The sequence below is a fragment of the Pleurodeles waltl genome, chromosome 8 (assembly GCF_031143425.1).
Source record: "Pleurodeles waltl isolate 20211129_DDA chromosome 8, aPleWal1.hap1.20221129, whole genome shotgun sequence".
NCBI lineage: Eukaryota > Metazoa > Chordata > Amphibia > Caudata > Salamandridae > Pleurodeles > Pleurodeles waltl.
The window spans coordinates 1,186,856,194-1,186,875,147 of NC_090447.1; the positions used below are offsets into that span (position 1 = coordinate 1,186,856,194).

The 18,954-nt window shown below is 42.7% G+C and overlaps 1 protein-coding gene across 1 annotated transcript in view; it reads left to right on the forward strand.

The window, feature by feature from the left end:
• Positions 1 to 18,954, forward strand: part of VWA8 (von Willebrand factor A domain containing 8) — a 1,423,713-nt gene that overhangs the window by 876,406 nt on the left and 528,353 nt on the right. The window contains exons 34-36 of the mRNA XM_069205432.1: positions 1,480 to 1,634; positions 9,756 to 9,957; positions 14,973 to 15,054. Coding sequence (XP_069061533.1) covers positions 1,480 to 1,634; positions 9,756 to 9,957; positions 14,973 to 15,054 — 439 coding nt within the window. The remainder of the gene's footprint in view (positions 1 to 1,479; positions 1,635 to 9,755; positions 9,958 to 14,972; positions 15,055 to 18,954) is intronic.

The window sequence follows — 18,954 nt, forward strand, 5'->3', positions numbered from 1 at the left end:
TCTCACCTTTACGCTGGTTACTGGGACTTCCAACCACCTTGTGAAAATTCTAGTCAGGGCCCTAATTCATGCCCTTCGCTTCCCCTGATTGTGGTGCACATGAATACCATGTGCTTGTTGAAAATTGTCTGTGAAGACACATTGCATGGTGGTTCCCTGTAACAATCCTTTAGAAAGTTGAAGTTTGAAATGGTATTTGCTGCCTTCCCTGCAACCATTGTATAGTCCATTTCTTCTGGAGGCAGTGTACTCATGATGTCCTGATTGTCATGACCTTCCCCTTTCACTAGCCCATCTCGAAAAGTGAGGATGATGGTTAGTTGTTATTCCTCCAACTTATTGTGTTGGAACAATAATGTGTTCATAGAGGTGGAGCAGTTGACTAAACTGATGTTTGTTTTATCTGTGCTTCCATTACATTACCTGCATGCTGCCAGTTAGGACCTAATTAGTATGATTGCATAAACCTTTCTGTCACTGATAACAAGACATTTGGTACTGTTAGTACTTGTTTTAGTAATGGGCCATAGAACGACTGCTGTAGTTTGTGGTGGGAGGGTTTGCCCTTTTCCAGAGAACAATCACATATGAGAGTGTTTATTTAAAAGTAAAGTGGGGGCAATGGATCATGTTATAGAGATTGTGTGTGATCATTGTGTGATATGCCGTCCTAGACTATTGATGTGCATTGGTTAAATGCTGAAGATAGTCCTAAACTGAAGATTGGTCTGAGGTTGTGGCACATCTTTTTTCCACCAAGTAACAACATGGTGGACTGAACTTCCAGGCAATCTAACATGTGAATCAGTTGTTTAAAAACACATTGTTTCTGGGACTATTAGGATGCTAGAGATCACTTGGATTTTCCCGGGTTTTAAAATGTTTTAAATGTTTTGTTTATGTTGACTGTTTCAGTGTTCTGGCTGAAGAACTAGTGTTACAAGCTTTCGACCTTGTGGTTGTGGGAGTGATTCCTAGCATTTCAGTTTATAATATAACATGCTTACAAACAGATGGATGGCTCTCTGGCCCTTCAGGTTTCACAGGATGTGTATTACTTTGGTGATTCCCAATCATCAGCAGCTGTCTTGTGGTTGTGCTGTGCATGGTTAAAGTGAGCTTACTGTTCGGTACCTCGGCTAGATGATGGTACTGAAGAATGGACATGATCAAATGCTATTGACCAATCAAGACCGCACTGGCATTATTAGTAACTGCATAGACCTGATGAACTTAGAAGTCCTTTGTTTTGAAATTTCTCTGTGTCTATTTTAAGCAAGAAGGGACTTGTCTCGCAAAAGGTGTCCCCACAGCTTCATACAACTACCAATTGCATTGGAAAATTATATTGAGCCACCACAAGAAAATGAGTAGAGAAGATTAAACCAATGCTGATCCTATAGCAGAATATAATTTAGATTTTTACACTCTTACCCTAGCAGTGAAACCAATAAGTCTAATGCCTTTTTCCTACTGTAGGTCTTGAGCTGACTGTTCCGCATACGGTTTCGAGTGATCAGTTACCGTCAGAGAATCTGAGTGCAGCAGTTGGGCAAAAGATCATCTCTCCAAATAGGATTCTCTCCGATGGCAATAATTATGCCACCATAGTGGTTGGATTCCCAGACCTCTTGGTAAGCATCTGATTTTGTGTATTGTTCTGTGTTAATTCATCTGAACTTCTGGGAAGAGCTTAGATATGACATATGCATATCTTAAATTTGTTAGTATATTTACTTTTTTATTATACCATTGAGGTTCATTGTGCTCAAACACAATCCAGTGGTTCACAAATTCTCACAAATCTAAGTTGTGAAAATAGACATGTTTTTGAGGCCTTACTGAAAGTTAAATGACGCCATTCATCAAAAGGTCAATTAGACGGGAGTTCCAATGTTTGGAGGCACACTTTTGTGACTGCTCAAAAAAGTAGTGACTGAGAAGGAGAACCAAAAGAAGGGTTGTAACAGGAGAAGAAGTGATAAACCTCTTCTGTAAAGAAGATTTGCCAAAGATAACATGATGAATAACGCAAACTGTACTTGAATAACATGTTTTACTATATACTCAGACAGCGCAGTGCCTAGTTAGTCTTATTCCTTATGTTTACTTACAATGCATATGGTAAACTTTTGAACATACTGGATGTTTTGTATGTCTGAACCAGGCATGCCAAAAAAGAGCACATTCCCAAGATTGAGATGGGATAGAGATTGGGCCCCAGGCGCTCAAAGGAAATTTAGAGTACATGGTGCAATATTGAGGTGTTTACTAAAGTAGAGATAAAAGTCCTAATGATATGTTCTGTTATAAAGAATTTCTAAGGCACATGTTTTTTGGTGCTAATGGAAATGACTTTTCACTTGAAGAGAGATCTGATTTACCAAATCGATAATGATAAATTAAGGGCAGATTTAAAATGCAATGTTTTCACCAATTCCTTAACAGAGATAGAGAGGTTAGTGCGCATAACTCCAGAGGATAGTGAATCAATTTTTTGCCTGTGACAACAGAAATAAGAGTAGTTGCCCGTACTTTGGGAATGTGAGCATGTATAGGGATACAGAATTTAGAGTCTAAGGAAGAGGGAGCATGATCATGCAATATTTTAAAAGAATCCTCTATTCGGTTGCAAGCCAGTGCAACTGAATACAGGAGTAATGTTCTAGCTGTTCCTAGAATTAAGTGAGCAGCAGAATTTTGTATCAGTTAGAGTCTCCCGACAATTTTTTCATACAACTCAGTAGCAGGCATTTGAGCGGTCTATGCATCGTTGAATTAGCATGGTTATCACTTGCTTATGATAGTTGGAGAGATTCTATTTATGGGCGGATTGCCCCATTGAAGTTTTAAACAATATACTATTCTGGGGACTCTTACTTATGTATGTATGTATGTATGTTGTATTTATAAAGCCCATTCCGACTCACGAAGAGCATCGAAGCGCTAATGTGGAAGGAGAGGAACAGAGGAGAGTAGCAAGAATCCAAAAGAAAACCCTTCCCAAAGAACGACTAATAGTAAAAAGGAAAAAAGAAATTACTTAATGGAACAAACCGAGGTACAAAGTGAATACTACCAAGGGAAGAGCCATGTTTTAACCAGTTTCCTGAACCTTAGATAACAAGGTTCTTGCCGAATATTCAAGGGGAGCGAGTTCCAACTTTTGGCAGCAGCCACGGTGAAAGCTTTATCCCCCCATTTGACTTTGAGTATGGGGGACCTTAATACTATAGGCCATAGAGGACCTCAGGTTTCTTTTGGGAACATGCCAACAAAGCTTGGTGGTAAGGTAGCGAGGACCAATCCCATGAGTAGCCTTATACGTCAGACAGAGTTATTGAAAACTGATGCTCTGAGCCACTGGAAGCCAGTGTAATAGTTTAAGACTCTCTCTGACAGATACCCGGCGTGAGAGGTTAAGAACCGCTCTAGCGGCTGCATTATGGACCCGTTGCAATTTGTTGATCAAGGCCTTGTCCAAATTCAGGAATAAGGCATTGCAATAGACATCACCAACGCTAAGATGGCAGAGACTCTCCATTCATGCTGAAGATATGGAAACATTTTCCTGAGCATTTTAATGAACCAAAGGCATGTTTTTAGGGTATGGTTTACCTGATTTTTAAAAGATAAGCGCTTATCAAATAGAATACCCAAATTCCCACTAACAGTGGAGGGGACAGGGAGAGTGCCACATTCTGAAGGCCACCAACGTGAGCTCCATAACTCTTTTCCTGATCCAAAACAAAGAATTTCGGTTTTGATGGCATTCATTTTTCAGCCAATTGGTCTTCATCCAATTGCTAACAGCTTTCAAAACCTTGGAAAAAAGGGCAGCATCTCTGGCCCCTGGGCCCGTTCGGGCGCGGCCGCTCAGCTGGGTTCATTTATGGCGCTTGGCCAAGAGCCCGACGTCAACTAGACTGCTAACTCGCAGTGCAAAGTCTCTGAAAGGCCGGAAGGAGGGCTCTAACTGACCCTCACTTCCGGTGCAGGCTCTGGAACGAAGCCTGACTGCAGAGACGATGAAAAAGGTAAGACAAGCCCCCGTAAGAAAAAAAATCAGAACAGCGTTCCCCCAGGCAATGTTTCCCCCACCCTGATATAAATATATCTAAAAATATATTTAAAAGATTAAAAAGGATTAAAAAGTCAAAGTTAACAAGAGTTCAAAAAGTTAAAAATAACCTTTAATCATGCCGCCCGAAGCAGCTGAGTCGCGCGCTCTCCTTATGTGTGCGGCCGCTCATCTGGGTTCATTTATGGCGCCGGGCCAAGAGCCTGACGTCAACTAGACCGCTAACTCGCGGTGCAATTTTCTTTTTGTTAACTTACGGCATTCTTTTAATATGGACTGAGAATGTGGGTGGACTACTTGGCTTCATTAATTTTCTCAATAGAAATTCACACAGTATATCCTTTACATATCACTACAGCCACACAGAAATAGAATATCTAGATGCCATTCTCTATGTGGGGGACTCCAAGATTTTCTCAAAACTCTACAGAATCCTGAAGCTTGTAACTCTATTCATCATGCAACTAGTTCACAACCAAAATCGCAAATACAGACTGTACCTTATGGGGAGGTGATATACCTTAGGCATAATTGTGGTAGTGACGAGGTTTGCCATTGTTTACAAAAAAACTTACAAAAAAGATTTTTAACAAGAGGTTATCCTTGAGAAATCATTCAGACAACTAAGCAAAATATTTTGAGCGTCAACAGACAGACCCTTCTGAGTCAAAAACCAACTGTCATTCATTACACCTTACAGTAGTTCTAGTCATTTTTTATATGAAACCCTGCACAATGTGGGATTGGACAATGTTCTAAGTAGCATTATCCTGAAGAAACCGAAGGTCACTTGTAGCGGAGGTAAAACATTGTGAAATATATTATGCCCAATATTTCTGGATCCTCAAAAGTGGCCTTCTTAGTTCTCCCACTTTGATGGGGAACATTTAACATGGCACCCCTGCATGCACTACTTTGATATACATATTCTAGTCCTTACTCTGTTTTTTGGAGAGGATGCTACTTTAGTGTTCGGGCCGTATTTTGAGATGTAGTGGATTCGAGTGAGTAGACGGCTCCTGTATGGCCCAGGACAGTTCTATTAGCTATTATATGATACTCTAATGTTTTTGAAGAACAGTTAAATTTTGTGACTTTTGTATTGTGGCAACCCTTTATTTGGCAGTACTCTTTGTCAGGGCTTATCATGTCCCTGTAACTTATAAATTTAACTCAAAGACGACTTGAAGGCACAACAGACTGTCCACTTTACCACCCAGATTCCATTGAGCTATATTTAGGACATCATGGATCTCTACATAAGTCAATGGTTTGTTCTGATATTACTTCATTTTTAGGCTCTCCTTTTTCTAATGTGGACTATGCTCACCATTGTGTGGACTATTTAGTCCTCTAGCTTCATTTTGTCTTTTTTAGAAAAATATCCCTCACCTAGACAAGTCACTCTGACAAATGTTGGTGAATTTTACCACTGGTAATAGAACACACCCACAATTAACAGTTGGATTTTTTTTCTTCAGAGGTATTTTACCTCATCTTAATTGGTTTGGTGCAATATGTTAACTGATCCTCATGTTTGATTGTTTTGAGGTGCTTTCTTATATCATATGCGTAGTGTTTGACTGGGCTACATTAAATCATACTGATCATATTTTATTTTGGTTCACAGTTCGACATTTAATACGTAAGAGTATTGTTTGCTGGACTACCCTGAGCCATACTGGTTCTACTTTACTTTTGCCTTCACATTCGATGTGTGATTATTTTGGGTCTCGTGATTCTAATATGGTAACTTTGCCATCTTTGCTCGAGGGTGTACGCATGTTCACTCTGATCTTTTCTTCAGATCTTACTGTTACACACTATTTTGTCATTACTTTGAAGTTTCTAACACTTCTTCCTGTTGCATGGTTGCTGACCTCACTAATTCATATTTTCCAACTAGAGTATACTCCAATTTGTATACCACAATTTTCTTTGTATTGATTTTTGGACTTTGCAGCCTTGTGAAAGTAGAGATAGATGGAACACATGTCGGCCGCCATAATACTTCTACAAGTGGTCTCTTCTTTTTTGACAAGAAACTATGGGATTATTTCCAGAATACTAATCTGTGATATGGAGTTAAATGACTATATCATTGTTTCTTGTAACATAGGAGTTACTTTATCTCAACATAATTATAGATGTATATTGATCACTACAACCTTTTGTACGTTTCTTTGTATATTAGATTCCACCCTTGAGCAGTTGAAGAAGAATAGGACTGCTAAAGTCACACCTGACAACTTCTCAGACACTCCCATTCATCACAGCCATTCTGGCCACTGTTTGATTTCATGCCTTTCCTGTGAAAAGAGAGATCATCACATTCATGCTATGAATCCTGATCTTTCAGCCTCTGTCCTGGATATTATGGTGTTGACTCTCAGGTTGCTGAGACTGATGGCCTCCCACATATATGGTCTCTGCAGTGGTATCTGATGTCTAAGTGGACCCCACTTTAGGGCTAATTCTTATATCTCATTCAGATTTCGATCTCGATTGGTAAAGAGGCTGACCCCGTTCCATTCCCCACTTAGCCTGACAGTAGAGGCCGATGCATCACTTCTCGTATGGCCATCTGGGAGAGGCAAAGATCAGACACCTCTGGTCTCTGGAGGAGTCCTGGCTCCATATCAACCATCTGGAGCTGAAGGCCTTCCACTTGGCATTGAAAGCCTTCCTTCTGTTCCTCTAGCAGGTAAGGCTGGAACAGGTGCTCACTGACAAAACCATTGTCATGTGATACTGCAACAAACAGAGTGGGGTGGGTCACGGACACAGTGCCAGGATGCCCTGCGCCTCTGATTATCGCTGGACCTCCTGGGACTTTTCCTGGTGGTGAACAACCTGGCAGTATTATTGAATGTCAGGGCAGATGAGCTCAGCTGTCAGCACGAGTGGCAATTACACCTGGGGGTGGAGCATGGTCTCTTCTTTGAACATGCAATGTCAGCACTTCCGCAACTTGGAGTTTCCAAGGTTTCTCTCGGTAAGAGACATGTTCCACCTCAGGTGTAGCTCAGAAATCCTGTATGCTTTTCTGCTGATACCACACATGCTCCAAGATCCCAGGAAGATCAGGACCATCCTAGCACAGACCATCTTAATGGCTGAGGTTTGGGCATGGGGGGTATGGTAGCCAGAACTTCTGGGCTTGAGCATCTGTCTGCCATTAGACTGCCCGTATGGGAGGATGTATTGACGCAACAGCAGGGCAGGGTTTTATACGCAGGCCTTTGTAATCTGGACCCTACCTTCATGCTTGGAGATTGAACAGTGACAGCTGAACACCTTTGACCTTCCTCCTGAGGTGGTTGCTATCATCTTGGCAGCCTGGCGTCCCTCGACAAAACCTGTATATACTTGTTGTTGGGACAAATTTGTGGCTTGTGTGGTACTCTACAAATAGAGTCTCCAGGCATAATTGTGTGGAATTTTGTTGCTTGTTTTATCCCCTCAAGGCTTTGTTGTGGGCACAGTTAATGGATACCTTTCAGTTCCTTTGGCCTTTTTGTGATTGTCGAATCATCCCCCACTTTTTGTCTCCTGCTGTAATTGGCTTTTTGAATGATTTACAGCATTTGTTTCCTCCCTCTTCCTTTGTCATGCCGCAGTAGGACCGTAACGTGGTCATCACATTTCTGATGTGCACTCCTTTTGAGTCGCTTTGCAGCAGTCTCTGGTGGCTTCTCACCCTCAAGACAGTGTTCCTTGTCTCCATAACATTGGTGCAGTGGGTGAATGAGCTCTGAACACTGTGTGCCAACCTGCTGTACTCCATCTTCTTCCCAGACAAACTTCTTACTTGCCTAAATTTGTGATGCCGTTCCACATCGGTCAAAACATCACTTTACTGGTGTTCTATGCTCCGTCTCTCCTCTCTAAAGAGGAGGGAAGACTTCACCATTTGGAAAACAAGAGAGCTCTACGTTTTTATATTGCTCGTACTAAAGAACAACGAGTGGATGATCAACTCTTGTTGGGGTTCTGTGGAGCAAATAAAAGCACACATGTGCAGAAGAGGACTAACTCTGCCCAGTCTCTGCTTTCCATTAAAATCTGTAACACACTGGCCAAAAAGCAGCCTTCAAAAGGAATGCGTGCTCAATATACCAGGGCCAATGCTGCTACTTTTGCATTGGCACTTAGAGTCCCTGTCTTGGAAATCTGCCAGGCAGCCACATGGGTGTCTCTCCACATGTTCACGAGGTGCTATTGTCTAGACAATCAGGTTTGCTTACGGGGCATTTTGCCCACTCTGTCCTGCAGGACTTTCTAGTTTGAGTCATGTTCTCCTTTGGTATCCATTCAGAAGGTGAGGAATCTGTGGCTAGAAGTCTCCATCATAAGAACAAGCTGCTTACCTTTGGGAGCACTCTTTCTGGTTGAGTCTCTGTCTAGTTACTGATTCCTCACAGACCTTCTCTTCCTTCTGGGTCTGTGAATGGACTCTATTCATTAATAAGACAGCAAGTCCATTTATCTGCACACTGGTCAGCTAATTTGCTATTGGGGTTCTGCATTTAGGAATACCAACAGTCTCGAAAGCAACTAACATCCTCCCACGAAGTGGCACGTATATAAACTCCGCACATCATTAACGGAGCCTAATGGTATCAGTGCAGAGCCACAAGAGGAACTGCTGAAAAGTTTCCAGATCCAGTCTGACACCTGAGGAATATTCAAAAGGTGAGGAATCTGTGACTAAATAGATTCTCTATCAGAAGAAAGGGTTACCAAAGCTAAGTAAATTGTTCATTGCACAATCAAATGTTAACAGTGATAATCACTGATTTTTACACTTTGTGAAAACTTTGAAAACACTCAGCCCTGAAATACTGGAATTCACAACAAATAGACAGTGACAACAGGAAAGCCTAAGTAAGTAGTAAGATATATTCATCTATTGTAAAATTAATTATTGTGTATGTCCATTTAACACAGGGGATAACCTTGATAGACGAATCTCTTTGTGGAAACGAAAGGAAGCTTCTTGTGATGTGTTTCCCTCCCTCCTTGACTAAATGTTGTAAATGTGTTGAGATTAAATTAAGAAACTCACTAGAGGCTCCACCTGAGCTGAGTAGTAAGAGGAGCAGCTTGCGCTGAAGCATGACATGTACATGAAGGACACACTCTGTGCCCTTCTGAGTGCCCAAGCTGCCTCAGACACTCTGGTGTTTCCCTGCTTGTGGCCACCGGGGGGGCATTCTGTGAGTTACTTAAACCACTGGACATGCATGGCAGTGGTGGAGTCACAGAACACAGCACTAGCCAAATAATTTCAGACTTGGACTTCTTCTTTGTCTAACTGGTAAACACCATGTTTTTTCAGAATGTGGGCATGGTTAAACATTATATACTAGCTGTACTCAAGTCAGTGGGTTGCCCACGGACTGTTGACAGAGGCGCCCAATCCAATATGTGCCTGAGTTCTTCTGATGAGATCAGTACCTGTTAGCATCATATATAATGGTCTGTTTCCAAATGATGTATCATCGCAACGCATTTGTGCATTACATTTCATCTTAGATTCTTGCTATAACAAGAAGTCTCAAAAATGTTTTGTGACACTGTTCACATCAATGCATTTGAACCACCTAGACTGCTACATGTTTTTCTTTTAGTTTTACAAGGTTTTATAGTGTTGAACATTCGTTTTTTTCAGTCTCCCAGTGAAGTGTACAGTTGGAGGAGAGACTTTGCATTGGGAAGCAGAAGTATGCCTTCCACAGATCCTTTCTTCTATGCAAGACGCAGTGGAGCTGAAGTTGCCAAGCAGAGTAATTGTGTGACCTCTCTGGCAACTAATCAAGTAATTCGGACTCTACCACCTAGTGATGTGCCACTGAAAGAACTCTACCCAAAAGGTATGAAACCATTCACATATCAACTGAACGTCATTCAATGATGTTTATAGGTAGCAAATTGCTGCTATATTACTTATGGTGAAGTTCCTAGCAGTATGCAAAGACATATCTGCTTTAGTCAACTTAGACACCTGATAATAGTGTTTGTCTTTAATCATGAATGTTTACTGAAATAGCATCAAACCTGGGTAGTTATAGTTAGGATTGTGTTTCCATATGAAATACCTTTTTTGTGTTGCTAATAACTTTGGCACTGTTTGACAAAGCTCCATAAAACTTTCCAACAACGTGCTACTGTGTGTCTAGTTTGTGCATGGAAATTTTCTGGTTGATCCTTCTAGCAGGAGGCGGAAAAAAGGGATGAGAGTCCCAAAAGGTTCTTTCCACAGTTTTTTTTCTTCTAGAAACTTTAGACACAGCTACAGACAAAACCACTGAAGGGATTTACACCAAATTTGGCAGAAAGCTATATCTTGGTCCAGAATGGGAGTTTGTCATGATTTGGTGTAAATCCATTCAGTAGTTTCTGAGCAGTTAATGCATAGAACCTTTGTACATATATATATATATATATATATATCACGCTGTGGAGTATCCATGGACTCAACAGACCTCAAGCTGAGCTCTGATTGGCTGCCATTGCATCAACCAAAATGTGGCAACAGCCATCTTAGGACTCAAGACTCAGTCCTGAGTCCTAAAAAAAATGGTGAATAAAAGACATCAGGGGGCAGGGTAGGGATACACGGACTCCCTCTGCCTGTTAGTGGGGAAACATTTTTTTTTTTTAAAAGCATGGGCACCTACACTGCTTTTATAAAAAGACACTGGGGTAGACCAGGCCCTGGGACACCCACCTAAAAGAAATGCTGGGGGTGGATGGAGTTCCAAGGGCCTATGAAGAAGCACAGTACCTCTCCCCTTTATTATGGCAGTTAGCCAGCCGCAGCTTGGGGTTGGCTGCCTGCAGGGGAGAAGACCTTACTTATGGTATCAAAATATTACTTTACGTTAAGAAAAAAACTAGAAATTCACTGAAAAATCAAGGTTAAAGTAACGTTATAGTTAGGTGAGAATTTCAATGACAATCTAACATTTTAAACGTACAAAACCACTGAAATTCACTAGCTATAGTTATTTCAGGTGACTGTAACTCGTGCCTTAGGGTAACTACAACTTGTGCCCTCACCTTGCACTGCTAATTTTCCCCCATATTACATCACTCATGACATCTTCTATGACATCATTGATAATTTCACTAGAACATTTGCAATTAAATTTTCGATGAGAAAACTGCATGGCAGGGGTGCGAGCTATAGTTACCTTAGGACACGATTTGTAGTTACTTAAGATAACTATAACAGTGAATTTCACTAGTTTTGTAATTTTAAAAAGGTACATTGTCACAGTTCATGGTAGTCTTAAATTCAAACCTTCGCTCCCGCATGAGAATCTACATGCCACTAAACTCCAAGAAAATATACAACATTTTATTCTTTGTTTTAGGCTGGCATGGGCAAGAAGTGCAGTAGAAAAATCCCACTTTTCGTCATCTACTTAGAAGAAGTTTAAGATATCACTTGCCACTATTAAGCTTCTTCAGGGCACAGGACGTATGGCCATTCCATCGAGTTTGAGTTCTGCTGTAGAACCATTTAAAACAACGACCCCCTCCAAGTGTTGATCATCGTCCCCTATGAGTGAGTGTAGAAAAATTAGGATGCCATAACTTCTAATTAAGCATGGTTTTGCCATTGGTTCCAGACCTCAAATACCAGAGATGTAGAAATGTTACACACATTTGTTTAAAAACAATGTTGTTTAAATTACAGTGTAGGCATCCCTTAATTTTACATTTTCAAATAGTAAAAATCCAAAACAAAGTGCTTGCTGCATAACCTTTGCTTAGGTAACATATTACATGACGAATATGCCGTACTGAGTAAGATACATTGTATTGTTCCCTTTATACTAGAAGAAAAAAACCTTCTGTAATGACAGTGGTCAACCCAGTCTTCACCAACCAAACACAATGACTCCAGTCCTCTTGAACTCAAGTCGATGAGGAACCCAGACCCATATGGAAAGAATGCCATTAATTGCGAACACTCCTGGGACCATCCAAATGGTAGAAATGTGCTTTATAAGTTTGTGTGACATCACATTACACCTCATCAGATACACTTTAAACCAACATGAACGAAACAGTTCTGCAAGAGCAGCAATGTGTATTTACTCTTTGGTACTTGTATTAAACATTGCTTGGCTTTAGTTTCTTTTTTTTAAATAAAGTTCTTACATTCCTTGCAAGCTAAGTTTTAATTCAGCAATCAATTAACCATAAATTTAAGGGCAGAAATGAGTACATTTAATATCCTGCTAAAGGCCCTCTAAGAGCCCTGCTGAAAAATGTGCCATTCCGACCCATGCGACTGCCATATACACATGGTACTTTATTTTGTGGGAAGCGCAGTTCTGAGCAGAACTTGTATTGCAAGCTCAGTAGTCCCCTACATGCAATAAGGAAAGCACATGTGTTCAGGGACCAATTGCATATCCGATGAAGCAATTGTGCACCTTGTCCTTCATCACCTGGCTCATAATGTGCATGCTGCATAATGTATGTACTTATTTATTTAATCATGTACTTGAAAGTTTTATACGAGCTCTGAAAGTCTTTTCATGAAATCTACTTCTAGCAAGCACATGGTGCGTGAAGATCTCATCAGGCGAGACGGGAACTATCACAAGAAAACATGTTTAGATCTCAAATGTTAGGGCCTGATTTAGATATTGGCGGATGAGTTACTCTGTCACAACAGTGACGAATATCCTGTCCGCCAAAATCTAAATCCTATTATATCCTATGGGTTTTAGATTTTGGCGGACGGAATGTCCATCAGCGTTGGGACGGAGTAACTTGTCCGACAATATCTAATCAGGTCCCTAGTCTCTAACATCACTGCAAATAAGGTCCAACAGGAAATATCAACTGGTGAAGGAAAGAAAAACAAATGGGCGTCATATGTTCTGGACAGTAGGCGGAGCATCACTAGTGAAGGGGTGGGTTACACCATGGTTGCAGGCAGTGCTTAATTTGTAAATTAAGAGGTGCGGGTGCTCAAAGCCCTTCTCTTAAACACGAGGCTGCTGTAATTTTAATCTGCCAGCACAGAATACCGAGGCAGTGTAATTCTGAAGCCATCTCGGGCCTCTTCAGTCCATTTACCGCCATCCCTGCCACTTCAGCTCATCCTGAAACTTTCTACTTTCTCCCTTTATGACCCTTTTTAGTTTTTCCTTCTTCCGTCTTTCACATATGTGTCTTTTGCTCGCAGCAAATGCTTGAGGCATAAGAATAAGCCCCGGCCCTCACAAATAAGTGCCTGCGCTCAGCACCGGAATCAACAAGCACAAATTAAGCACTGGTTGCAGGTGTTCTGTAAGAAATTAAATGCACATCGTCAGGGACCTAGTTGAGTAATGGGAAGCAGAGCAAAGTGTAACAATATCAATGAATGGAATCCGTTTTACCGGTTTCTTTCAGTAGTTGAGCTCTGATGAGGGTGAGGTCGAGCTGGAGCCTTAGAAGAAGTCTTGAATATATAGCAGGGGGGTCACTGGTAACTGTGAGAAAACAGTACCGCCATAACATGAAAGAGACATCACTAGCAAAGAACAAAATATGCCACCTCCCAAGGACGAGAAACAGCAAATGTGAGGGACAAGATTTAGGTTCATCCTACACAAACACCACAGCCTCACAACAAATAACGTTGTAAGTAAGTTTGAAAAACGTGGTTTCCTGAACAGCATCTGGGTTTTAAGCTTATGTTTTGGCCATCTGTGAAGGGCCGTACTCCATCGTTGAGTCATTTGAAGATGTGTTGGTTAAGTGTGCATTAAGTATAAATATACAGGCTGGTGACTAGTGGGGGAGAGTGTTAGCAAATATTTGCACTCCTTCTTCCTGTGGGAATCATTTAAATAACAATATATAATTACACATATGGCCCTGGCTGACAATTATTTGAATTCTCCCTTTGACTACACTGTGATTTTCAGCTTTTTTTAAACATCCTAAGTGGTTGCTTCTCTTTTGTGGCTTTTAACCTTCTGGTTCTAAAAATATATCGGCGTACGTCAGAAGAACTAGCAGCAGAAAGAATGTGAAAAGTGATATACTGTTCCCACTGTTTTCCTTCTTTTAAACTGTTCCAGTCTCCGAAATGCTTTTTCCGTAATACTTGAGATATATATTAAGCCATGGCAGTAACTTTTTATAATTGTCATGTGTCTCCAAACTGAGCAATTAAGATAGGCTAAGTACATTCAGGCCTGGCCTATTCTGATGGTTCAGTCATGTTTTACATGCTTTGCCTTGTAATGTTATAGAATCGCAAACATTCTCCTTTAAAGTCTTTAATGTAACTGCTTAGAAGGTAACATAAACTACCGTGACCATTATCAATAATGAGCTTCATATATAAGGCAGTATTTAGACTGACTTGGTTGCTTGCTACATTGGCCTAACTGCCTGCTAGAGTAGCTTGGCTGCCTGCTAGTCTGAATTGCCTGCGCTGTAGTCAGCCTAGCCCCCCATAAAACTAGCCCAGATGCCCAATATCCTGGCCCTGCTTCCTGTTAGACTGATTACCCGACAGTTGTGCTATTCAGCCCAAAAAGGTAGCAAGGCTGACTGCTTGTGCTTCCTTTGTGTATGCTTCGAAGGAATAAAGAAATCTCAAGAATATTGTACTAAGTAACCTAGGAAGGACGTCAGAATTATGTATCGAAAGGAGCTGCTGCGTGTTTTTAATGCAAGGCTCTAAGCAGTAGATATCTAATACCATGCTCACACTCCTCAAAAATGACATGACCACTGACATTGTAATCGCACCCTATTTTGTTTTTGAAATGTTAAAACTAGTACTTTTGATTTAGGGCAATCTTGTTGGATTTACTGATGCTTGTTTTATGGAAATTAATCTTAATTTGCTTTCATTCATTTGCAGACGTCACACCTCCACTAACTGCTGGATACCTGGAAGTGACAGATTTTAACTCAAAGAAAGTGAAATATATTCCAGTCCCAAGGTAAAAGTTGTTAGAATATGTGGCACGAATGCTTTATTGAGACAAAATGCATTTCTACAAGACCATTTATTAATTCGTTCTTTCGAAATGGGATTTGGTCTGGTGTTTGCCGAAATCTGTTTTTCTGTGCAGAGAACTTCTCACTATATTTCGTTGCCAGTTAAATCTGACACTTGGGAGGTTGTTTCAGCGCAGTTGCTTTGTTGACAGTAACTTGTGTCGTTTTATGACACATTTGCGAGTTAGTTAGATCTCTAGACCATGGGACAAGCGAAGGAATCAGCTGTGATAGTAGAAAACAAAAAGGGTATGCTTGTATGCTCTTGTTTTGCAAATGCATATTGATGCTGAATCCTTACAAATTAGTAAAACCACCCTGGCATAACGTACCCATGTGATTTGCATAGCTTTACCTATTTATTTTTGTGGTTTACCAAAGTGACAGGCGTGTGGCAGGGGAAACTATGACTTAGGTACTTTACATGAGACAGTCTTGTCAGTTCTAAATGAATGTGCATTGAACTCGGAGCCAATCACCTGCAGTCACAATGGGAGGGTGAACGTACAATTGCACCTTTTTCACATGTATTTGTGTTTCCATGTGAAAAAACAGTTCCCATGCACACCCTGCAAATTGCGTTTTTCTTGCGCTTTCCACGCTCACTGTGCTATCTACACCTGCTCGTAATAGGTGCACATTTAGGAAAGCAGTGACTGTGGGAAATGTTTAATATTTATGCATAGCTAGAAGAGACTTTGTGGCTCTTCACCTTATTGACAGTGCCATTTCACAGTGCAAAACCATAGCCACACCCATATTCCCAGCCTACATTTACCATTGTATAATTTTTGCCCACCTGGCAAACTTTTCATAATTGTCAGCGCCATCCTCAAATATAGAAATCCATAGATTCTGGTGCCTGATGTATCATGGAGCAGGACGCATGTATTGGGTGCAAATTGTGCAGCAACTTCTTATGAGCAGCTTTTCGTGAGGTACCAATAAGTTACATTGCAAAATGTGGATTGCGAGGCAGGCGGAATACCTCCTGCCTTACGAATGTTAATTTGTGCAGAGGCATTTTTGACCCTCCTCTGAATGTCTGCAAATGCACAAATGGAAGCCTGCAAGGGACAGCAGATCTACATTCCTTTAGTATTCCTGACATGAAAGCTTTTTTGAAACAACTGGTATCCTTTAAAGGGAAAGGCACTGCTTTAAAAAAACATCAATCCTGTGAGGAATGACATTGGGGATTGCTTCCCTTGAGGATGGCAGAGAAGTCGGAGTCAGCTTCTCCTTCGTAAATCATCTGATTTGCAAAAGAGAAACTGACCCCGAATTTTGCTGGGTCGGGGGATTGCAAATGATCAATGATTCACAGCCAAAGTTCTGATAGCAACACATAGATATATACCATTGTGACTCTAAATTAGTAGAGCATTGGTCTTCAAACAGGGGGCACGCCCCTCTGGGGGGGGGAGCGTGAAGTCTTCTGAAGGGGTCTCGACACACCCTCAGTGATTCACGTGTCCCATAAGTTCACGTGCAGTTTGTTCCCCCCGAAATATTATGTAGCCTATTCCTATTGTTTTGTTTTTTGTGGCCTTTTTTTGAAAGGCCATTGGGATACTACCGCAAATGCTGATTGTAAAGAAATGGCTCCCTGTTGCAGTTACCCCCCACTTTTTGCCTGATACTGATGCTGACTTGACTGAGAAGTGTGCTGGGACCCTGCTAACCAGGCCCCAGCACCAGTGTTCTTTCACCTAAAATGTACCATTGTTTCCACAATTGGCACACCCTGGCATCCAGATAAGTCCCTTGTAACTGGTACCTCTGGTACCAAGGGCCCTGATGCCAGGGAAGGTCTCTAAGGGCTGTAGCATGTATTATGCCACCCTAGAGACCCCTCACTCAGCACAGACACACTGCTTACAAGCCTGTGTGTGCTGGTGAGAACAAAATGAGTAAGTCGACATGGCACTCCCCTCAGGGTGCCATGCCAGCCTCTCACTGCCTATGCAGTATAGGTAAGACACCCCTCTAGCAGGCCTTACAGCCCTAAGGCAGGGTGCACTATACCATAGGTGAGGGTACCAGTGCATGAGCACTGTGCCCCTACAGTGTCTAAGCAAAACCTTAGACATTGTAAGTGCAGGGTAGCCATAAGAGTATATGGTCTGGGAGTCTGTTTTACACGAACTCCACAGCACCATAATGGCTACACTGAAAACTGGGAAGTTTGGTATCAAACTTCTCAGCACAATAAATGCACACTGATGCCAGTGTACATTTTATTGTAAAATACACCACAGAGGGCACCTTAGAGGTGCCCCCTGAAACTTAACCGACTGTCTGTGTAGGCTGACTAGTTCCAGCAGCCTGCCACACCAGAGACATGTTGCTGGCCCCATGGGGAGAGTGCCTTTGTCACTCTGAGGCCAGTAACAAAGCCTGCACTGGGTGGAGATGCTAACACCTCCCCCAGGCAGGAGCTGTGACACCTGGCGGTGAGCCTCAAAGGCTCACCCCTTTGTCACAGCCCAGCAGGGCACTCCAGCTTAGTGGAGTTGCCCGCCCCCTCCGGCCACGGCCCCCACTTTTGGCGGCAAGGCTGGAGGGAACAAAGAAAGCAACAAGGAGGAGTCACTGGCCAGTCAGGACAGCCCCTAAGGTGTCCTGAGCTGAGGTGACTCTGACTTTTAGAAATCCTCCATCTTGCAGATGGAGGATTCCCCCAATAGGGTTAGGATTGTGACCCCCTCCCCTTGGGAGGAGGCACAAAGAGGGTGTACCCACCCTCAGGGCTAGTAGCCATTGGCTACTGACCCCCCAGACCTAAACACGCCCTTAAAATTTAGTATTTAAGGGCTACCCTGAACCCTAGAAAATTAGATTCCTGCAACTACAAGAAGAAGGACTGCCTAGCTGAAAACCCCTGCAGAGGAAGACCAGAAGACGACAACTGCCTTGGCCCCAGAAACTCACCGGCCTGTCTCCTGCCTTCCAAAGATCCTGCTCCAGCGACGCCTTCCAAAGGGACCAGCGACCTCGACATCCTCTGAGGACTGCCCCTGCTTCGAAAAGACAAGAAACTCCCGAGGACAGCGGACCTGCTCCAAGAAAGGCTGCAACTTTGTTTCCAGCAGCCTTGAAAGAACCCTGCAAGCTCCCCGCAAGAAGCGTGAGACTTGCAACACTGCACCCGGCGACCCCGACTCGGCTGGTGGAGATCCAACACCTCAGGAGGGACCCCAGGACTACTCTGATACTGTGAGTACCAAAACCTGTCCCCCCTGAGCCCCCACAGCGCCGCCTGCAGAGGGAATCCCGAGGCTTCCCCTGACCGCGACTCTTTGAATCCTAAGTCCCGACGCCTTGGAGAGACCCTGCACCCGCAGCCCCCAGGACCTGAAGGACCGGACTTTCACTGGAGAAGTGACCCCCAGGAGTCCCTCTCCCTTGCCCAAGTGGAGGTTTCCCCGAGGAACCCCCCCCTTGCCTGCCTGCAGCGCTGAAGAGATCCCGAGATCTCTCATAGACTAACATTGCAAACCCGACGCTTGTTTCTACACTGCACCCGGCCGCCCCCGCGCCGCTGAGGGTGAAATTTCTGTGTGGGCTTGTGTCCCCCCCGGTGCCCTACAAAACCCCCCTGGTCTGCCCTCCGAAGACGCGGGTACTTACCTGCAAGCAGACCGGAACCGGGGCACCCCCTTCTCTCCATTCTAGCCTATGTGTTTTGGGCACCACTTTGGACTCTGCACCTGACCGGCCCTGAGCTGCTGGTGTGGTGACTTTGGGGTTGCTCTGAACCCCCAACGGTGGGCTACCTTGGACCAAGAACTGAACCCTGTAAGTGTCTTACTTACCTGGTAAAACTAACAAATACTTAC